Source organism: Amblyomma mixtum, chromosome 1 (assembly GCF_055824585.1).
Source record: "Amblyomma mixtum isolate Tamu chromosome 1, ASM5582458v1, whole genome shotgun sequence".
Taxonomy (NCBI): domain Eukaryota; kingdom Metazoa; phylum Arthropoda; class Arachnida; order Ixodida; family Ixodidae; genus Amblyomma; species Amblyomma mixtum.
In genome coordinates, this window is record NC_143012.1 from 240,525,397 (window position 1) to 240,549,073 (window position 23,677).

A 23,677-nucleotide genomic window follows, 5' to 3' on the forward strand; every position below is an offset into this window, starting at 1 on the left:
ATATTGAAGGACGGTACAAAACATGCAGCACACCGACATTCCAGAACTGTTCTGCTCCTGTGGTTGAGAAGAACTCGCTGGGCGAGTTGGTGCATGGCTATTGTTAAGAACGAATTACGCACGCAGAAAATACGAACACAGAAGAAAAAAAAAACGATGAGAACGTGAAGAGCGCAATCTTTCAGCCTTCGTAGTTTTTCCTGTGTTCGTCTTTTTTTGCGTGCACAGCTCGTTCTTAACAATAGCTGCTGCGGTGAACACAAAGATATGAACACTGCAACAATTCTGCAAGTTCAAATCTCTCGCAGCAACAGTGACTTAGTTTAATCACTTTTGGAGTCGAGGTCGGTCAATGCGTCGCACCACCAGGTTTGTGACCCGCTCATTTAAAGGCCCCGAATAGGCCAACCAGCTTTTCATTAAGTTTGGAACATGCCTGCAAGCTTTCGGCGCCTGCCTCAAAGGGGCAAAGAAGTGTCATCAAGCCTGCCTGTCATCAAGCCTGCGAGAAGCACCGGTATGGTGCCATCAGAGAGAAAACCAGTCGTAGATGTTCTATCTTATATCAACTTCCTTTTGTTTCACTCTTTTTTGGTTGGGTCTTGATTCATATTGTTGCCGGTGAAGTGGTTACTGAATAAGTGAACGAATCGTGAACGACGAAGTGGCGGTGCGCTGGACGACGACGACGTTGACAGTGGGTAGCTGGGCCCTTGGAGTCTGAGCTGAGCGCTGGCCATCTCAGCGCAACCGTCAATACAGACTTACCGTAACCGTAATACCGTAACATCCCCGTAAATGCATGTTTCGTCGAATGATGCCTGAGTCGTCAATCTCGCATAGAAAAACAAAAAAAAGGAATCAACTGAGGTCCAGTAAAGCCAAACATGGCTACGGCTCTTCAATGTATAACTTAACACTGGTGACGAGCGTGGGCAGGTGGGTGGATGGTTTGACTGCTTCCTGAGTCACACCCGGAAGAGGTTTAATGCGGTTGGAAGGAAACAGAGCTAAACAGAAACTCACTGCAGCGTCGTCGCCGCACAATCTAACCTGCTGCCCAGTGCCCTTTCTTCCTCTTGCTTTCTTCTATTTCTAATCTTCCGTTCAACGTTAGCGCCAACCATGCCTCACCTTCCTCATTTCTGTGGTGCTTTTCTCTCTCTCACACACACACTCATAGCAGTTTTCGCATTTTGTCCTTGAAAAGCGAGTCTGTTCGTGCCGTTTTTCTTCACATTTACCTCTGAAAAAGAAAAAAATTTCGTCCTCTAGCGGCTTGCAATATCTCCCACGTGCGGCAGACCCTTTCATTCAACGAGCGTTCGCGGTCCACTTTATAAGCGGCCCGAAAACCAGGACTCCTATATACTTCGGATCAAAGAGGACGCTTAAAGAAATCACAACGAACGCTTCACATTCTAGTCGGCTGAGCTTCATAGTGCTGCTTTGTGCTTTTTAGCTTGCGCTCGTAGGCGTATTTTCTTTGTATTAACCACCGTACTCTCGATCGTGTACATTTTTTCCTGCAGTGCACGTGTGATTGTATTCTCTGAAAGCCCGTCGATCATGGTGAAAAAGTGTGCCGCTAGATGGCCGCCTGCAGTGGCCTTTCGTGAAAACGTTGCCATCTACGCAAGCAAGCTCCTCCCTCTCATACATACTTTCGAGCCCCTTTCATTTCTTTGGTTCTCTCACTTCAGCACAACGCCCTTGCTGTGGAAAGGTTACCCAGGCTGTTTATGTGTCAAAAAAAAAAGTGACTCTCCCGTTAGGCCAGAAGGGCATGCATACAGGAAGGAAACAGCTACAGTTCACACTGAGGACCGGAATCAGTTGTGCCCCTCTGTAATTACGTCCATAGTATATATCTATATTTACTACATGTATCTATGTCTGTATCATGATTATCATCTATCTGTATCTGTAATCTTCGTCGTTATTACCACGAAGAAGCTCGAGCGTCGGAAGGTCTCTCAGCATAGCCGCCAGTGCACCCGCCGGCATGCACACAAAGTGCGGCTTATCAGCCGTTTTTTCAAGATTGATGTAGTAGTACACTCTTCTGAAGCGAAAAGAAGCGCAAAAATTTTACTCTGCCGGCCAGCGCATGCTGCCGACCGCCGCTGAACCGGTCCGCACTCACTCACTCATGCGCTCGCGTAATGCTCCAAATCCCCCGTATGCCGTCGAGTAACCGCTGAGCAGGCGGCAGGCGCTCCCTCTCTCGGGAGAGCGTGACAAATGCGCGGGATGAAGCGGAAATCTGCGGTCTTTCTCGACCATAATGGAACTCGACGGGCAGTCCGTTGCCCCCAGCCACGGAGGCAGCAAATAATCGTTTGTTTATTCCCTTGCGGTTTGCTCCAGTTCGCCGTACTTGGAACACATTTTTCAACCAGCCATTTTTTTTTCTCCAAGCCCTTCGTTTGTTTGTCTTACCTTTTTTTCGATTTTGTTTTGTCTTCTCCTTTCTTTAATTGTATCTTTCTCTTTGCTTTAGACTTTTTCTCTGGGCAAGTTAAACGGTCGAAACGTAAAATGTACGGTGGCGTTAAATAAATCTTTGAATGGGACCGTGTAGTGTTGAAGAGCTCTCTGCATTTTTGTGACCTCACCTCACATAATGACAATGACAGAATAAACAATAACGGATTCCGTAAAGCGCTACTCGACGGAGAAAAGTTTTTTTTTCTCAAGCTCGGTTTTATACATTCATTGTTCTACTTTTTTTGCAGCACCTGCTTGAAAGAAGCATAAAAGAAGGTATCACTTAAAGTTTGCGAGCTATTTTTGCCCCTTAATGCTCTGTGTATAACTTACTATACAGAGAGCACAACTGCAGCAGTTTTCGTTCAAGTTTGCGTACATGTCATGCACAAACGTTTCGAACAAATAATTCCCGAACGAGAGTGAACGCTTTACTTCTCGCTCTGAATGGGCTGCTGGCGTGTAACAGATTTATTTCTTATAACAGGCTGCGATCATACTGTGCAACACGCCAGGCTAATTTCATCACGGTTTACAAGAGGAGACCACACGTTATGTAATATATACATACCCATAAATTTGCACAAGCGACTTCTTCAATTGTTTATGAACACAGTTTTTTAGCAAATCGTATGGTTGCACCGTAAAGATCAGCATATTCGAAATCAGCAATCAACAGTGTCTTATAATATTACCAACTGCCTAACAATTAAAAGTAATGTCCCAGAAAGCTGTGCTTGAGTGCGCACAGGAACAAGCCAGCTGTACCGGCCAGCATGCACTATCGAGCTGGTGTCAAACCGATCGTAACTATATTGCGCATATCCGTAACTCACTTTGTTTTGGTGTAGTTAAACACCGTATTCCCGCTGAGCGCCTCCGTCCTTCTGCGTGCGCAGGTGTCCGGAGAGCGGTTGCCGAGCGGGTTCCCCAATGCGAGCTCCTCCGCGGCCATGCAGCCTTCGTCCGCAAGCACCCTGGGTTCCATCGCGAGCGTGCTGCCCACGCTCGAGGCGGCGGCCAACAACACGACCGCCGCGCTCCAGGAGGGCGCCGTGCCTTCGGCGGGTCACCAGCTGGACAGCTGGGACCTGTCCTGCCGCTACATCATCGGCACATTCCTGTCGCTCATCATCCTGACCGCCATCACGGGCAACATCCTCGTCTGCCTCGCCATCTACACTGACCGTCGGCTGCGAAAGCTCGGCAATCTATTTCTCGTGTCCCTTGCCGTGGCCGACCTTCTGGTCTCCTCACTGGTGATGACCTTCGCCGTCATCAACGACCTCATGGGCTACTGGGCGTTCGGGCCGCAGTTCTGCGACATCTGGATTGCCTTCGACGTCATGTGCAGCACAGCCTCCATCCTAAACCTGTGCGCCATCAGCATGGACCGGTTCCTGCACATCAAGGACCCACTCGGCTATGGTCGCTGGATGACCAAGCGCGCCGTGCTGGGGACCATTTGCGGCATCTGGATGCTCTCGGCGCTCCTGTCGTTCCTGCCCATCTCCCTGGGCTGGCACCGGCCCTACCCGGACTCGCTGCTCATCGTGGACGGACTCACCATGTGCGCGTTAGACCTGACGCCCGAGTACGCAGTCACTTCGTCGCTCATCAGCTTCTACATGCCGTGCGTCGTCATGGTGGCGCTCTACGCCCGACTCTACCTGTACGCGCGGCGGCACGTTCAGAACATCCGCGCCGTCACCAAGCCGTGCGTGGTGAACAACAAAGACTCGAGCCCGACAAAGTTCCGCGCCATGGGAGGTCAGTCTTCCCTCCACGTCATGGACCACAAGGCGGCCATCACGCTGGGCATCATCGTGGGCGTGTTCCTGTGCTGCTGGGTGCCCTTCTTCTGCGCCAATATCGTGGCCGCCTTCTGCAAGACGTGCATCTCCGAGGAGTGCTTCAAATTCCTCACCTGGCTGGGCTACCTCAACTCGGCGCTGAACCCCATCATCTACAGCATCTTCAACACCGAGTTTCGCGACGCCTTCCGGCGGGTCATCACGGCCCATGCGTGCTGCAAGGCGCTCGCCGAACGGGCCCGAGCGCCCAGCGACCTCTCCTACCGCACCAAGCGGAGCACCATCTGCGAGACACCGAGGACCAACAGCCTCGCGGCGGGCGGGTGTCGACACAACAACGTGGCTGCCAGCGAACGCATCTCACTCCGGGCCGAGGTCGACACCCGGGTCGAGATCAGTGTCAAGAGCATCGGCGAGATCTCGGACATATAGCAGTGACGCACCTGAGACGGCCCGCCACGCCGAATGTTGTCCTTGTATCGCCGCCCGCCCTGAACGCGCCGGACCTGCCGAAGGACGCCTTGTGCGACTGGCCGCCAATCGACGAGGGCGTCGGCGCTGTCTGGCCGTTGCTTGAACCTACGGATGAACTGTAGGCCACACATCACGGCAGTGCCGGACAGCGTGCACTGGCCGCTACTTAAGAGCCGAGCAGAGTCTTCTGCACCTTAATTTATTTCACGGGCCACGTGCAGGGACCGGGAAATCCTGCATCCGCCATATACTACCTCATCCTGTGCGCCACCAACTCTACCCGAGGACACGGTCCTTTCAGACGTCACGACGATCAGCGTCTACTTTCGGCCGGCCGACCGTAGAGTGCCGCTCCTGGTTCTGACGAACTTGCTTTTTGACAAAATGACGTTCAGCACACGACCGTGAGCTCTCGGGCTGAAAGATTCGATCGACGCAAGACCCGAGTGACCGTGATGCAGTGTGTGTACCTGCTGCTCAGCAGTGCCGCATCTTTCGACGAAGTGTACCGCGCGGTGAAAAAAGAAAAAATATCTCGCTCGGACGAACTTTCGCTAGGCGAACCTATGTGCCCTTCGGGGATTTACCTTTTGTCAAAAACAGTGCCCTTCGGCAAAATCTGTACTGTCCTAGTCGGCTTACAGCGCACAGGCGCGCGCACACTTAATACTACTCCCGGTCACAGGTGGCCCACTTCTCTTGCGAGCCTCCGACAATCGGTCACACAAGCCTGAATCACGTAACGGCATCCCACGGAAACGGAGACACACAAATCTATATACGGGACAGCTGCGAACGCCATCGCTGCGTTCGCAGAGTTGTGCCTACTCAACGACGAGTTTCAAGCCGCCAAATGCCTTGTTCCCCGTCAACGATCCTCTGTATGCCTCTTCGACACGAGCCACTTTTTGTACGCCACACAGAGCGTCTTCAAGTGCCGCACACGTGTTCCATGTACGCAGCACAGGGCGCAGAGTTTACTCAGTTAACCCGCAGCTCGACTGAACAGACAACACCTCGTGCCACAGACCACCGGCATTCCGTTCGCGCTTTCCATGAGCTGATGACCCACGGTGACCAAAGCACGCAACTTTATGCCAGGTTTCTCGAATAGAAAAGAAGGGAGGTATTTGTGACTTACGCGTGATGGCCGGTGGCTAGTGAGGTGGCTAGTGAATGCTAGTGTTCGCACCTATAGCTTGCTGCCAGATGATGCAGTTGTTTTCATCCTTACATAGCGAGCTAAGTGGTGACAGCTGGTGTGACACCGTGGAACTGAAATAAGCAGGTCTTCCACGTTCTCATAGTTCTTCCGAACGGAATTGGTTTCTTTACATGTCAGAATTAGCAGTGACTGAAGCCGCAAAGATGGCGCCGATAGTTGGTTCATCAAGCAAGATAAATCCCGCGGACGAAATGCCGGTACTCCGTGCGCACTGGTACTGTTCTACTATGAAGCGAGGACGGGCAAGGTTGGTTCGCGCCATTGTGGTGTGTGCGTGTGTGTACGGGGGTGGCGTGAGGCCCGTCCTATGTACATATATATACACTAATAACCTGTGTAGTCATTGTTTCTTGTCAGAAAGAAAGGAAAGAAGAAATACACCTAACCGTGCGACCTTATGTGTGCGCATGTGCCAGCGTGTTGCACTCCAGCTCGTGGACGATTCACTCGTCGCGTGATGAGACTGCGGAGAAGCGACTATCTTTCCCTACAGAGTGACAACTCGTAGAAAGTAATCTCAACCGGACAAGTGACGTGTCCTTTGACCTAATAAACGGATTGCCTGTTTTGTTAACGTCGCACATGAGTGTTTTTGCTGTCTTGTTTTCTCTTATGTTAAAAGTGACCGCTGCCGCGGGGCACATGGAAATTCTTCGTCGTATGCGCAGTCGCCTGAATACACTTGGGTGCAAACTAGTTCCCTTATAGTACCATTCACTTACAGCTGAAAATCAGAAAGTACTGGGCGGTTATTGCTCTCACTGGCAGACATTCTGTCCTTCGCTGTGGACGCCTTACGGCGCTCACCTATAGCTGCAGCAGAATACGAACCAGCTCTGTGGAATGTCCTAAGGAGCTGACACATCCTGAAGGGGACGAATGGATTGTAAGCACCAATACAAATAATAATCACTGATGGAGAATGAATTGAAACGGGATTCATTAACACTTTCTAAACGCCCTTACTTTTCAAGTGATAATTAACGACGGAAGTATACAATCTGCCTGGTTTGTTCAGCTAGTCGCGTTTAAGCTCTTCAGTTACATTTCATATGTCCCCTGTAGTACTTGTAAGGAGAACTTTTATACCAAGCTCTTTCAAGGTGCCGAGTAAGAATATTTCTTTCCGTCGAAATTGGTGTTGATGGTAAACTATCCTGCCAAGGGCTATAAACAATAGCAAAAGGTACATACGCCTACGTCTAGCAGACTGCGATCATTTGTACATGAATGCTTGAATTTTACGTCCCCCAAAAGTTCAGTCGAAGTGGCGCGGTCTGCATTCGTTCGCCACTGCTGCACAAGAAGCGACATGTTACTTAAACGAAACAAACTGAAACTACTACCACCGCTGTTTACTCGAAGAAAGTAATAAGGGAGTAATTACTCATTGGCATCTACCCAAGCGCCGCCATACGGCTACAAAGGAAAGCTATACAGCTTGTACTGAAATACTTAGCTTCCACAGAAACTTACTAGTTATAGAAAAATTCTTCCTAGCGTTCGAACCCGGGACCACCGCTTCACCGGAGCAGTCGCTCTACCAACTGAGCTAAATGAGACGACAAGCCTGTGGCAGGGCGAGCGCGAATTGATCAATAACTCTAGGTGGGATCAGTGATTTTTTTTCTTTTTCTTCAACTACGAAGTTTCTGTGGAAGCTGTATAGCTTTCCTTTGTAGCCGTATGGCTGCGCTCGGGTGGATGTCAGTGAGTAATTTGCTCCCTTATTACAAGTCTATTGCACCTTGGGGGATTCCCCTAAACATTTCACCATTACTTGAAGAACGGCGTTAGTCTTAAATACTGATAACAGCTCTGACTCTGCGCAAATCTAGCTTACGCCACGTCTTCTATTTGACTCAAGCAATTCAGTAGACGCGTCCGGAGCTTAACCAGAAGGAGTAGGACGCTCAAGGGTTTCGGCTCTTCTGTCTCGAGGAAATGCAAGCAGCTTCGCAGCGCATCAGGTAGTGGCGGTGCAGTTTAAAGTTCGCTGATATACCTGGCCTTAATGCTTGAAGTCAGTAGCAATTGCGCACAGTGTCGCATGTGTTCTCTCTCGCAGGCATCAAATGAAGAGGGGAGAGGAGAAAGGCAGCTTTTACTATTCCCCATTCTGACCCTTGAATTAAATGGAGAAGCGTCGCAGAGGCGCATTGCATCGTTTTACAAACCCTGCACCTTTTATCCCTCCTGCCGTTCGTTCCAGGCATGTATGGTGCAGTTGTAGTTCTGGCGCCTTCATATTATCTTCAGGAATGTTCCCAGACGTGCAGTTAGTAAATGTCTTGCACCTTTTATCTGCTGAAGGAGACGCATAGGGCTGTTGACCTCAAGCCTTCATCGAAATTGTAATAAATTTCGCCGATCGCACACACCGTCGCAGTACGTGTCATGCCGCCAGTAAAGCAGGGCGCAATACTGCCGTACACCAAAAATTCTTTCGCGGCGGATTCAAAGGTAAGTTATGCCGGTTCATTATGATTTCGCTGGCATCAAAACGAGCCGCCGGGCAAGCAGTGCTCACCACCCGTAATTGTGAGCACAGGCATGTGATGGATATAGCTGGTGCATGTTTACTTGCAGAAACCAGTAGCTGAAATAACCAAATTATGTCTAACGAATATGCGACTGCAACGATTAGCCTTTTGTTGGGAAAGCAATGCGTCACTGACATATACCTTCGTTTATAAGCCGAATCATTACTCACATTAGAGCGACAGCCTGATCCCGGGTCAGCGTCCAGTACGAGCTTGGCGGCAACCAAAATCAAAAGCTATCATATATGACTCTGGTGACGCTGCTGATATGCAGAGACCATTCTTAAATATTTGTTTTATGCACAGTAGCTTTAAGCTATGTAAAGTAGGTCTGGTTTAGGACCAGTCGAGAAATGCCGTATCGCATGCAGAGTTCGGCTTTTCTGGGAGCCCAACGGCAATAGAGTGTTTATCGTGGTCTTAGAACTTCATAGCGCGCGTCGCATGAATTGTTCGTACTGGAGTGAAAACTAAGAGGCATACTCAAGCGTTTCAGAGCGTGGCCAAAAAACAGCTCCGATTACAGGCTCCCTTCTATTCCATGTTTTGCCATTTGCATAGAACCAATAGTCTTACCATCTCACATCAGCCAAGCTGATTCTAATTGCGGGAGACGCTATGGCGCACAGGGACATAACCTCCAAAACAGAACTAAACCAAACGTCCCGTAGGCATGCAATTCACAGGCATGATCTCGCTTCTGATCGGTTCGCGGCAACGGTAATTTCCACTTGACCGGTAACCAGTTTCCGCTAAGAGTATTATTTTGTGAAGGCCGGCTGCGAACAGAACGTATACAGCAGCAGTTATAGAGCACATACAGGCTTAATTGCCAACGCGGGGGCCATTGTAAACACACTAAGCGACTGCTTGCTTAGTACCCACGCGCACGCAGCTCACACCAGCAAACCCTAGCTGGGATCTATTTAAAGAGTTCGTTAGCTAACGATGCATTCATGCCGCCGCCTTTAGTTGTCGAAAAGAACAAAGAAAGCAGCGCTTCGTCTGAGTACTCGGTTGCTGTCCTGGTAAAGAGGGTGGCTGCGAGCCGGTGGTGGCGGTGGGAGCCCCGTGAACGACGACAGGCCGGTCACAGCCGTTCGGCGAAGGCCTCCGAGCGTGGCGGAAGTTGCCCGCGACCATCGATCTCTGCCAGGCGCACGTATACTACCCTCCTTACGACTGCAACCGCGTTATGTGCAACGCCGCTTTCTCCTCTCCTCGCCATCGCGCGCGCACGTGCGACACGTGCATCGAATCTCGCTCGCAGTGCACCGGGTGCCGTTAGACTCGCACGCCCGAACCATAAGGCGCTCGCGTTACCCGGTGAGTAATGCCTCGGCGCTTGGACTGCGGCGTGCGCATCCGCACAGTAAGGTGCACCGCCACTTCGCACTGTTCTGGCCCTGTACGCGGATGCAGTGACGTCGGTGATTAGGAAATGATATTAACGGCTACTGCGGTTTGGGTGGCCGGAAAGAAGAGGACGCGCGTTTGTGTGTGGTGTCGCAAGCGCGTTTCCATCGCGGTGGCTCAGTGGTTTGGCGTTCGGCTGTTGGTGCTTAAGTTGCGGGATCGAATCACAGCCAAGGCGGCCGCATTTCGCCTCAGTCTAAATGTAAACACGCCCGTGCGCTGGGTTAGCAAATAAGACTACAGCACATTTGGCTCGGTCTTTTAGGATTAACGTCCCAAAGCGCCTCAGGATCTTGGGGACACCGTGGTGGAGGGCCCCGGGTAATTTCTTGATTGACGAAGATGTATCTCGGAGTGCTTTTATATCTGCATGCATGAATTTTAAACATATGTATGTACGTAAGATGCTCTGTAACCATTTCCTGCTTGGCCCAAAAAGGTCTGCAGTATCATGTAAATAAATAAATAAATAAAAACCCCTGGAATTCGACTGGGTTAGATCCCGCCCGCGGCGGTCGCAGTTCGATGGAGGTGAAATGCAGGAGGCCCGTGTACTGTGCAATGTCAGTGCAAGTTAAGAACCCCAGGGGGTCGAAATTACCCGGGGCCCTCCACTACAGTGCCCCTAAGATCATGAGGCGCTTTGGGGCGTTAATGGTTGGTTGGTTGGTTTATGGGGTTTAACGTCCCAAAGCGACTAAGGCTATGAGAGACGCCGTAGTGGAGGGCTCCGGAAATTTCGACCACCTGGGGTTCTTTAACGTGCACTGACATCGCACAGTACACGGGCCTCGAATTTCTCCTGCAAAGAAATTCAACCGTCGCGGCCGGGATCGAACCCGCGTCTTTCGGGACAGCAGCCGAGCACCATAGCCACTGAGCCACCGCGGCGGCTCTTTGGGGCGTTAATCCTAAAACACCAAGCCAAATGTGCCGTAATACTATTTGCTGACCCATTCAAACCTATACCAATTTTTCAATTTGGATGTTAAAGAACTCCAGGAGTAATCCGGAGCTGTCCACTGCATCGTCTCTCATAGTCCATGTGTGGCTTAAGGACATTGAACTCCACCTATCATGTCGTGCCATACTATTCCATACTTATTGTTTTCAATGGGCGCTTTCTGTTTTATAACTGATCACTGTATATGGTAAAGATTAGCGAGGCAGTAAATATCCATGGTAAATATTCCATTCTCGTCCTTTCGTGCCTGAAAGGAAGTGACGAAATTATGACAGGAAAGGTACAGAGGTTGGCCAGAAGCACATCCGTCTAGCCTCCTACTCGACGCTGTGATTGGGGTTAAGGAAAAGAGTAGACGCAATGGCAAATGGTTAAGACAGTAAAGGATAAGCGCTTGGCCTTGTTGGCGTTTGACAGAAAGAAATACGTTGTGCGAAAGGGGCAGATAGGGCCCAAGCACAAAGCGCAAACTTCCAGCAATGGTTTACTGCACACGGCAAAAGGTGGTTTTTCTGAATTTGACCGTCAGTGCAGAAACGAGACAAGCCAGCAACAAATATTACCCAGATACGAGAGAGCCACAGACGTTGCTCTCACAAGCTCTTTCTCAAAAGTGTTATCCATTCAGTCTCAGGGGTTTTGCGGGTAAAGCGGTCTTGGTTAATTTTTAAAACAACACATTTTTTTAGCAGCGGCACACATTGACCACCCTGGAAGTGGGCTGACAAAAAAATTACCGCACATATTCTGCACCTCACGACCATGTTCCATAAGCCTGTCATTCAGACATTTGCCTCTTTTTCCTGCATATTGCCTGCCACATGAAAGATGTATCTGATACGCCACGTTTTTGAAACACTCGGCATATTTTGTGCTATGTTTCCATGTGCAACTTGTCGCTTTGGACGCGATTACGTTAGGCAGCTCTGCCGCAGAAAATCCAACGTTGGGGTCGTCGGCGTCGTTGGTTATTGTGAGCGAAAAATTCGCGCAAAGTCCCCAGAGACGCAAGCTAGGAGGAAGGTGGGCCACCTAGGTCACGTGACATTGCTCCGTTATCACAACTTTCCCACCGGATAGTGAGCACACTGCCCACCGTGGCAGGTGGCAGTTAAATTAATGATTGGTGCCGGGAGGTTGCTGGGCAAGAGCAACCTGAGCCACACAAGCTCCACCGGTAGGAGTGGCTCATTGCTTAACCGGTGGTCCACGGCTCCAAGCGTGCTACGAGGACTCCCAGGGGTCTATTAATCTTAAGTCGAGCATGACAAATTCCGCATATGGGCCTTAACCCATTATCGCTATCGCTCATACCCTTAAGGCGGAGCATAAGTTTCCCCGGAAATTTTTTTATGCGAAGCATACTACTTTAGCTACCACTTCAGCCCTTCACCGTGCTTATGCGCCTCCAAATCACGTGATACATGACGTCACACCACGTGACACGATGACGTCACGACAGTGGAGAAACGGGCGCCCACCTCGCGCCGTCGTTGTGGTTGTGCGCCTCCAAATCACGTGATACATGACGTCGCACCACGTTACACGATGACGTCACGACAGTGGAAAAACGGGGGCCCACCTCGCGCCGTCGCTGTGGTTGTGCGCCTCCAAATCACGTGACACGATGATGCCACACCACGTGACACGATGACGTCACGGCAGTGGAGAAATGGGGGCCCACCTCGCGCCGTCGCTGTGGTTGTGCGCCTCCGAATCACGTGATACATGACGTCACACCACGTGACACGATGACGTCACGACAGTGGAGAAACGGGGGCCCACCTCGCGCCGTCGCTGTGGTTGTGCGCCTCCAAATTACGCGACACGATGATGCTTCGCATTCTCCAGGCTTAACCAAGTTAAGCCTCAGCCATTTTTTTGTTTATGATTTACTTTATGTCCCGCGGGAGGGGAGACGCCGGCCACTTCGATTTACATCTGTTTATTTTCGTTTGTTTCATTTCCTTTTTATAAAAGCGATGCGCAAGGCGCCACTACGTATTGATTGCCGCTTGACCGATGAGTCCGTCGGCGGCGTCAGTTTGGCCAGAAATTGTGTGCTCTCACGTCAGTGACAAATCGGTTCTGCGAAGGTGAACACGACAACAGCTCCATAACTCCTTAAACATGGAAGATTTTTGTTTTCTGAGATCAATACCACAAGGTCAACGAAGGGCGCATCATGACGAGAGAGATCGCAAGAGCTTCACGAACCGCTCTTTAAAGGGACCGTGAAATGATTTCGATGAGCATTTTCTTGTGCAACAGATCAGTAGAGATGTTCTTTGCGGGTACTCGAGTTAAATTTGAAAGCTCTGCGTGCACTGTATAATTTAGAAATATTTTTTTTAAAAATCGCTGCTCGCAGCAGCTCGCCACCGATTAGGGTGAGACACACCTCACTGCGCGTCCCTACCCGACGCCAGCCTTCAAGCTCACCCCGTCTGAGCAATGACGACATCGGGGAAGGGGACGCGTGGTGAGGTTTGTCGCCCTAATCGGTTGCGAGCTACCGCTAGCGGCGATTTTTAAAACCTCATCAATTACTCCCTTATCGTTGATGTAGTGATTCCTCAGGAGTCTTAAGTTCCTAAAGAGATGTAATTCAGGAGGTCTGAGATATGGGCTGTAAGGGTGGAGGATGAAGAGGAGTTCACCGAAGTTTTGGGATCTGCTCTCGGGTGCTCCAATTTCTGTGTCCTCGCGTTGTCACGGAGAATAAAAACTTAGTTCTCGTTTTTGTGGCGGCACACATGAGTGGTTTGTTCAGTTTCTGAAGAATTTACAGTAGGCTTCGGAGTTGTTCGTTTCACCATCAGGGAGTGCATCAATCAGAATAATCCCTTCAGAGTCCCAAAAGACTGTAGTCATGACTATGCCAGAGGAGGGAGCTATTTTTAACTCGTTTTGAGGAAACGTTGTGTGATGCCACACCGTGGATAGCCGTTCTTTCTCGGGCTCGAAGTGATGAGCCGGTTTCATTAACAAAAAATAATTACCACAAACCCCGTAACGAGCAAAGAATTCAACGCTTATGTTCCTTCTTTGTTGTTTATGATCCTCTGTTAGGCTTGGACGTACCCAATCGGCACAAACCTTGGAATGCCCTAACACATGAACAAACGTGTTGGCACTACTAGCGGTATTGTCACGTTGTACAATGAGCTGTTCGATTCTGATTCATCGATCACATCGAACAAATGTGTCCGCGCGTTTCAAAGTTGCTGGCGTCCGACGGCTGTGTGCGGGAGATCGGAAAGATTTTCTTGACGTTGTTTTAGGGATGACAGACACTTAGCCCAAATACTAACCGTACTTTTTATCCACTGCCAAGTTTCCTTTGACATTCTGTAAGCGCCTGTGAATATTCGTGATCGTCTAGTTTTCCGCCAAAAGCAATTCAATAGCAGCTCTGTGTTTGAAGCATGCTTCAGTTGCAGACGCTATTTTGAAAACTGGCTGCAGCGCTGCCCTCAAATGGAAATGACTGAAATTTTAAGAAATGACGCGGAAAGATCCAAGGGTTATTCATACAAAATTTAAAAAGTTTTTAAGAAAAATATGCCGATAAAAAAAATGCGTTGCATTACTTGCTGAATTCCCCACAAACCGAATCGAATACAAATAGCTAACTTTGCTACCGTATGAAATACGTATTTTTTTTAGAAACCGTATCGAATCGAATATTCGTATGATTATTCGCCACTTGTGTGAATATTTGGACGAGAGGAATACAAAACGGCACATTAACTCATCGAATTAAAGCTGCAGCCGTTGGAAGACGCAACACCAAGGCGCAGACAGTACGAAGCGTTAACACTGCGGCCGTCATGTCATTGGTATACAAGAGAATCACCTTTTACTGCTCACAACGACGGCGAACAAACTAGCGCCCCATATCAGTTAAGAGGGACGAGAGTTGTTAGCCATAGCTGCCGATATCGGGAGTGAAGGCATGGTGTATTTAACCTGTGTGAATCCTGCCACTTCACCCTGTCTCGGAGGCCATATTGCATGAGCATTATGAACCGCCGCATGAATGGATCGCGTCGAGGCACTGAACCCTCCTTCTTGCACAGACCGATCGCGGTAGCATGTTGTGCGATGACAGAGTGAGCAATGTTTGAAAAAAACTGGGCTCTATTCGAACTTCGTGCCAATTATTCGAAAGCAATTCAAAAACTTGAGAGCGTGTTCGATTCGTTTCGAATAATTTCGAACCTGAGCATTTAATCGTTCGGCGAATTGAACTGGAGAATATTCAGTTCGCTATTCGAAAATTTCAAAGATTCACGCAACCTCAGTTTGAAATGATTGATAGGAATTGTGCTGATGGTGATGACGATGATGATTATGATGTGAATATCGGGCTTCGTAGTAAAGTTCATCTTGTAATTGCACAATGCGCAAGCATCGGTGAAACAGCGAGGCTTTCTGCAAGTATACCGTGCACGCGCAGGAGGAGACAGTTTGCGCTGTTTCGCTTCCAGGCATGTAACGGACGCACACTCATCGCGCCTTTTCCAGCTGCATGACGAACAGAGTCGTTATGATGTAGAAAAAGAGTCTTTATTACATACTCTGCCTTCTATTGTGGCTACAGTATGAGGAAGTGGGATATGTGGCGGGCCCTTACCTACTACTGGTCGTGTGCGATAAGAGCCCTGGAAAACCGGTTTCGAGACCACGAGGCGAAGTCATGCCGTGGTAGAAGAAAATGTCGCAGCAGGGAGTTTTAGCATAGCGCCTAGCTGCGCATGCGGGCTTACCACTGCGCATGTGCAGTAAGCAGCGGGTGGTCCGTTATACTTCCAAGCTAGTGCGTCTCCGCTAGCTAAATCTTTCTGAGATATCCAGCAAGCTTGTTACAGTATACATTAATTATGTACGCGTGGGACAGCATATGGGTAGGCGCATACGTTCAGCACTGGCACTCCCTTCGAAACACTTCCTTCAACGCCCAGACACAGCACTGGTGACCGCGTACTGAGCTCGGCAAACAGTGCTTTGCTTTTACTTTCCAAAGAACCTGCCCTCTATGTACTCAAGGCACGTCGTCGGCTGAAGTGCGTTGCGCTGCCCCCCGCCGAATATTATGCCCGTGCCGCACTAATATTTGTAGACCCAGACCTCCGACGACGTGTCCGCCGTACAAATTTTTCTGGCAGCCGGGCTGCGCTGGAAGAAGGAAGATGAAAGAGAAATTAGGGCTGGTGTGCTGTGCTATAACAATAATTGTGAGGTCGCCGGTTCGATGACCCTCGTGCGCTCCTGCTTCCTGTCGAGGGAGGTGGTGACAGATCGAACGGTCCTTTCCAAAACAATTCAACCCCCCCCCCCCCCCCCCCCCCCGCATTTGGTACAAGAAATTATTTGGGCCGCTCCACCCCAAAAATTCTGGCTACGTGCCCTGAAGAGAGGAAGACGCGGGAGAGAAATAAATAATAGAATAAGAAATAATTCGGTTGAATTCGGCAGATACCCTTCAGTCACGAATAACAGCTTAACGATGCCCAGAGGGAAAGTACGCAGCGTGAATTTTTTTTTAAACTTACAGATCTTTATTTTAAAAACAGCGAGAGATACGTCGGTGGGGGTCTATGCAAGTGGATTGTACAGCAAGGTGAACATTATGCAAGTGATAGGGCTAAAGAAAAAGACTAGTAAACGCAAATTTCCTAATCAATTTTTATTTTTTTATTTTAGGACTTATGATTATATTACGGAATTAAGGCTGTCAACACCGCATGCGAGCCTAGTTCTTTAAAACTTGTTAACAGGCATTGTGGTTGAAAATGTTGGCCATAAAAAATACAGTATTTGGAAGCTCGTTAAGTAGGCTCTCCCGTGTTGCACATTTGTAAAATGGGGTCGATGCGTGTGGTATTGCCGCCGAAATTACACTGATTTCTTCTACATCATAAAATACACAGACTTCGTTTGTATTTACTGGATTCAAATGTGAGCGACGCCATTCTTTGAAAGTTTGGCGCGCGGGAAGCTAACTGCTGTCGTTGTTTGCTGTTGACAAAGCACTGTGCAATTGTATCCCCACTCCTGCCTTGGCCACCAAAAGGCGGCTGGCAGTATTGAATAAATAAATAAAAGATAAATAAAAACTCAGCGAACTTTAATAGGCATCACTTTCACATTCCATTTTTCAACGACAACACTGATTCAGAAAATTCACAAACTGGCTTTGCATTCTATGATGACAGCCTCCAACTTCTCAATATTGAGCCCTAAAACAAAACAAATAGAAAGTTTATTAGTTAATTTTAGAAAGTTAGTTAAAGTTAGAAGGTTTAAAGTTAACTTTAGTCAGTTTAGTTAGTTTAGCTCTTTCACGTGCATAATGTCTGCCGTGCTGTACAATCCACATGCACAAATCACACCGGCGAATTTCTCAGTCATTCTAAATTAAAAATCTGCAAAGCTTAAAAAAAAAGTCTGGCTAAGCTAAGCATATTGCTTAGCATAGCTTAAATCCAGTGACAGCAAACGCCCAACAGTGCAGTCGCCTGTGAGACAACACTGCCGACCTGACCGGCAATGGGCTCAGCACAACAGCAGAGGCGCGACTTTACCACCTTTTCATTCAAAAGAACGCGAACAGACGCAGAAGTCTCGTGCATAACTTGCATGCAAATACTGAGCCTATTTCGAATGAAAACAGCGGCAAACGGTTCCAGTAAGATAACTCAACAACTAGTCGAAGTCTGATTCGCGTTTTTATGAGTAAGCAACGTAAAGACAAAACCACTGGCTTTTGGTCCGGCCGCGGTCAATGGCTGTCAAAAACTAAGCGTTACGGTCGGGTGAAGTCCTTAGCGTCGCTAAATGTCAGTAATAACAGCTCTCTCTGCAAAAAATCACCCGGTGCATAACAATTACCGCTTGCCAGCAAATTCACCTATTAGGCGGGAATTTAAAGCACAGCAAAAGGCTAAGTGAAATGAGCGGAGAGTAGCAGGTTGCGGAAGGGGCACCGGAAGGTCCACAGTTGGTTAGGCAACAAACTCGAGGTTGCGATACAGCTGAAATCAAGGAGAAATAAGCATGTGCGGAGCACGTTATCCCACCAAAGGATAACCGGTGGTCCCTCAAGGTAACATGATTTTAGTTTCGATACCTGGGCGCCGCCATGTTTGTTTTACTCGAGCGCCGCCTACCGCCGACGCCATCGTGGGCTGATAATTTGCAGCCCGTGGGCTGCAGCCGAACCAGCGTGCGATCTCTGAAAGTGTCATTCGCCAGTTTTATTCCTGCCAAGCCTAGAAATTTTGGGTGGGCGTTCGCCTCGTGTCCATCCTCGTGTGCGCTATGCCGTTAGCTCCTGCAATAACCAACTGGGTGCAGGCGACCCTTCCTCGACGCAGCGAACGATCAGCATCGGTGAGTGCCATGCTCGCAGTTCACGCGTGTAGTTTTTGTCGCCGGCTGCCTGTAGGGCAAATGCGGCACGGTGTTGCATGTTATAAAAACGAAAGCAAAATTTGTTGAAACACAAGATCGCGGAGAGCAATGAATATCTAGTTTTTCGTGGAGCGCAGTTTTTCATGAACGCTTTCGCTGCCTGCTTGGACATGGCAAGTGTGACAGTTTAGATGCTGAGCTTGCGACAGAGTACCCCGTTTACAAACTGAACATTTTGGAAACAGCGAGTACATGACTGAAACGAATCCACTTCTGATGATTAGAATTTTTGTTTGCGGTGATACGCGCGATGAAATTGAAATTCGGCCCCACCTGCCGCTTGCGTAGGGCTGTTAGTACTACGAGCGATACAAGCCAATTGACTGAAAGCAATTCGCATTCTCGCCTTCTCCGCTCCCGCCAGCACTCACTGGTGCACAAATACCAGAAAATGTGCAATTACACGATCTAATAGGTTGGTACGCTAATGGAACGCTATTACCACTTACTGACAGGCAGAATCGCCGCACCTGTGTTGAGAATTCCAATCTCAATCGGGTCGGCGCACTGCTCAAGTCGCTGCGTTTGTTGTATCTCTGGCACGGTTATGCATAGTGTGGCTTTTTTTTTTTTACAGTGCATTCTATGCGATTTCAGTCGAATAATTTATTCCAATGCTAGGCAGAGTTTACCGTCCTGTGCATGCTGTGCAAATTAAATTAGTATTTTTGCACTAACGACATGTTTATTTTTTTCAGGTGGCGATCCTTACACCCACCCGATATTGACGATCATGTGGGGCGGCGAAACGAAGTTGTGGCCAAATTTGTGAAGTCCTGACATAGTGTACTGCTGAATTAAGAGCTCTGCCAAGGCCGTCCAAATACTTGGTCTCCTAAAATTATGCACAGAGTATAGTTTGGTAACCCACGCGCTGCGCTTCGTTCCGCGCCCGATATTAGACACAGGCAGTGGGTTTGTTTCTGTCTGCATTTCGTTCACAAAGTGCGGTAACGTTTAAGCTTTTTGTTGGCGCAACTATTTTTTGTTCACCAACTACGTCCACTGCCAATGCTACTCGGGACCGGCGGAAAAGCGGTGAAAAAATGGACACCGCAGACGTGCTGAGACCTTCGCATAACATGGTGCGCGTACATACAGGCGGCGTTTTTTTTTTTTCTCTACTTTCGTCGACTATTTCCGCAACCAATAAAACAGTGATGTCTAGAAGACGTTGGTGTTCCGTACAACATTGCTGCTTTTGTTGTACAGACGCAAACACGCGCTTGACCGGTAGCTAAGCAGCCGCGGACGTTGCTCCGCGCGCGCCGGATTATCAGCCCAGGGGAGGACGGCAACAGTGGGGTGTCGCGCAGCGCACGTGTTTGTGAGTATTTCTACCTCTCCTGCCCGCTCCTCGTAAAATGGTGTTAGCAGACAAGCATATGAAACTGAGGGGCTCGTTGTGACAAACATGTGAAAGAAGCCAATAGTTACGGAAATCAAGAAAAGCACAGAGGGTTTTTTTATTTGTGGTGTTGAGCAATGGGGCATTAATGGTGTCACCAATGTAAGGCTGGATGATAACTGATTATAAAGTACAAAAACAACCGCACGCCACAGGTGGGATTCGTACCCACGACTTCTCAATTCGGAGGTCGTGAGCTCGGATCACACCGGCGGCGAGTTTTTTTTTTTTTTTCTAGTAAATAATCTTTCATCCATAAATTGATTACACCCTTAATTTCTAATTGCTCAAAGCCACAAATTACAAAAATGAACAAACATTCCCTTATGCTTTCTTTGGTTTCGGTGCATTTGGCTTCCCTCACATGGAGTGCATTGTAGTTCACTTAGAGGGCACGGATAAGCGGAGGACAGATGGCATAAATGGTCATGTTTTAAAGAAAGACATTGGAAAACAACATGTAGAAAGCTGAAAGAGTTGAGAGTTCGTACTTCAGGTGATGTCGTTCAAGCTGAAAGACGTATATCGCGCAGACGGGTTTCACTACGGCGTTGAGTGGCATCAATGTTAGCACAGTCATTCGATTCTCGTCCTCGATGAGCGAGGGTGTGGGAATTTCCCAATTCTCAAGCACTACCAAAAACACAACTTGCTATAAGTTGGTTTTGAAAATGATTAGTGAACATTCATTTTGACGCAACTGACCTGTACGGCTATTGGGCAAGAAATACTCGTAGTCACGCGTGTGCGGAGGCATGTCCCCACTACGGGTGGCGACATATACAGGGTGTTTCACGTAACTTGAACCAAGCATTTAAAAAAAGCGGTAAACCGCAACCAGTTCAAAACAACGATATATTGTTTGCCATCATGTGGCGCTCCTCAGAATATTTTTTTTATTTCGCTTGATTAGTTAATTAACAAAGATGAATTATGCAAATTTTCAAATATTCATTTTAGTGCCAAGACCATTCATTACGTTAGGTTGTAGAGCAGGTTTACAAACAACCGATCCAGTTTATTGTAGCATCGTATCTCCTACGGGGTCCTTTTTTCCGGCATCTAAAGAAAGCCCGCGAAATATTAAAAAATACCACGTGACTACGCTCGTGCGCTACTAGAGTTACTGTATACCATAGAGTTTCTTACTATTACCTAGAGGGAAAGCTGGCAGCCCGTCTATGGGAGTTTGCATGGCGACCCCTCGAGACCACTTCAGCCACCATGGGCGCTCAAAGCATCATGGGGCGGTGAGCTACTTGTTGCGGAACTACAACTTTTGGCCAAAAAATAATAAAAAAATAAAGCTGTTTGATAACTACAAACATCCTAGCATTCAATACCTTGTCTAATGATTGCAACAAACGAGCAGAAAAGCATTTAAGTGCAAAGTTTTCTCAAATGACTCGCTCTCCTATTAGCCCAGTAAAGAACACTATAAAAACTAATATTTCGTAATTAACAGGTGCACTTTTAAAAGTAAATATATTTTCAAAAAAATGTTGTTGCTTAAACATTATAAGAGGTTTTTAATGGCATTTCAGAAAAGTGAAACCTTTTATTGGCGTCGTGTGTCGTCGTGTTTTCACTACTAGGGTATTTTGCACACTGCGTTCGCGCGAAAGTCGTCTGCACACACACGAACAGCGTTTTCGGAATGAAACATCTCAGTAGTACCGCTCCGTGTTCCTAAAAAATTACGACTGTGCCGCAACAAGTAGCTCACCGCCCCATGATGTTTTGAGCGTCCATGGTGGCTGAAGTGCAGCGCCGCCAGCTTTCCCTCTAGGTAATAGTAAGAAACTCAATGCTGTATACCAAATTGCAGCACTCTCAACGGCGTTTCGAACAAACGGAGCGTGCCCGCTGACCGTGGCGAAGTGAACGGCCGCCGCACCGCTGCGGAAAGTGCTGACGCACTGTCAAACCGCTGCTAAGAGCGGCGGCCGTTCACTTCGCCATGGTCAGCGGGCACGCTCCGTTTGTTCGAAACGCCGTTGAGAGCGCTGCAATTTGGTAGCGGACGAGCGTAGTCTCGTGGTATTTTTTCATATTTCGCGGGCTTTCTTTAGATGCTGGAAAAAAGGACCCTGTAGGAGATACGATGCTACAATAAACTGGATCGGTTGTTTGTAAACCTGCTCTACAACCTAACGTAATGGTCTTGGCACTAAAATGAATATTTGAAAATTTGCATAATTCATCTTTGTTAATTAACTAATCAAGCGAAATAAAAAAATATTCTGAGGAGCGCCACATGATGGCAAACAATATATCGTTGGTTTGAGCTGGCTGCGGTTTACCGCTTTTTTTAAATCCTTGGTTCAAGTTACGTTAGTGCCTGCGGGAACGTGGCGCCCGCCTGTGGCGGTTTAGGTAGGTTCGCGCAACGCTGGGCGCGCGTTTCGTCCTCTTGGCCGGCCGCCCTACAAAGGTGCACTCAGCGCACGCGGTTGGGAAGCGTTCGCGCCTCGAAAGACAAGCGGCCACACCTCGACGCGGACGTCCGTTTAGTTGCTCCGGTACATCGTCAGTATCGGTTTCGCCTCCATCATCATCAGCAGCAGCAGCCTGACTACGCCTACTGCAGGGCAAAAGCCTCTCCCATGCCTCTCCAATCAACCCTGTCATTTGCCAGCTGTGGCCATCGTATCTCCGCAAACTTCCTAATCTCATCCGCCCACCTAACTTTCTGCCGCCCCTTGCTACGCTTGCCTTCCCTTGGAATCCATTGTGTTACCATTAAGGGCGATAGACTATCTTGCCTTCGTATTACCATGGTATTACATACCCTGCTCAAGCCCATTTCTTCTTGATTTCGACTAGGATGTCAATGACCCACGTTTGTTCCCTGACCCACTCTGCCCTCCTCCTATCTCTTAAAGTTACAGCTATCATTTTCATTTCCATAGCTGGCTGCGTTGTCCTTAACTGAAATTGAACCCTTTTCATTACTCTCCACGTTTCTGCCCCATAGGTGAGTACCGGTGAGATACAGCTGCTGTATACTTTTCTCTTAAAAGGATATTGCTAAACTGTCATTCTCGTTCCGAGAGGACCTGCCAAATGCGCTCCAGCCCGTTCTTATTTTTGTAGTTAATTGGTTGTCGTGATTGGGATCTCAGGTCACTACTTGCCCTAAGAAGACGTATTCCCTTACCACTTCCAGCACCTCGCTACCGACTGTAAACTGCTGTTCACTTCCGAGACTGCTGAACATTAGTTTTCTGCATATTAATTTTTAGACAAACTGCTTTTCTGCTCTGCCTGCATAACTCATCAACCTTGATTTGCATTTCGTCTCCTGAGTGACTTAGCAAGACAATGTTATCAGCGAATAGCAGATTACTGAAGTATTATCCCTTAACTCTTGTCCCAGTTATTCCCTACCCAGGATTCCTGCAAACAGGCGGTGAATAGCAGTGGCCAGATCGTGTCTCCCTGCCTGACACCCTTCCTTAATAGAATTTTATTGCTGACTATGGAGGGCTATAGTACCTCTGCAGCCATGCAATAACGCGAAACCCACCACAAGGAGTACACACCACTCTTTATGCAGATGATATCTGCATCTGGAGCGAATCCAAACCGCCCCACGTCACGCAGCGACGTCTTCAGAAAGCATTACTAAACACCTCCACGTACTTGGCTGCCCGAGGACTTCATCTTCCCCCGGAAAAAAGTGTTACAGTGGCACTCACCACGAAAAAAAAAGACCAAATATCCGCTCCTTCTTCGTGGAAAGGTGCTACACTACGTACGGATCTAAAGGTTCCTCAGTACTGTCACCGACCGAAACGTCTCTTGGACACCCCATGTTAAAAAACTCCGTGCGAGAATAGCAGCAGCATCACAAATCTTCAA

The 23,677-nt window shown here is 48.4% G+C and overlaps 1 protein-coding gene across 4 annotated transcripts in view; it reads left to right on the forward strand.

Moving 5' to 3' along the window:
• LOC149371319 (dopamine receptor 1-like) overlaps positions 1 to 6,584 on the forward strand; it is a 385,861-nt gene extending 379,277 nt beyond the window's left edge. For all 4 annotated transcript variants that reach the window (XM_089565238.1, XM_089565247.1, XM_089565240.1 and 1 more), the window contains one exon: positions 3,390 to 6,584. In XM_089565238.1, the coding sequence (XP_089421364.1) occupies positions 3,390 to 4,736 (1,347 nt within the window). In that variant the 3' untranslated portion in view covers positions 4,737 to 6,584. The remainder of the gene's footprint in view (positions 1 to 3,389) is intronic.
• Positions 6,585 to 23,677: the final 17,093 nt, after the last annotated feature.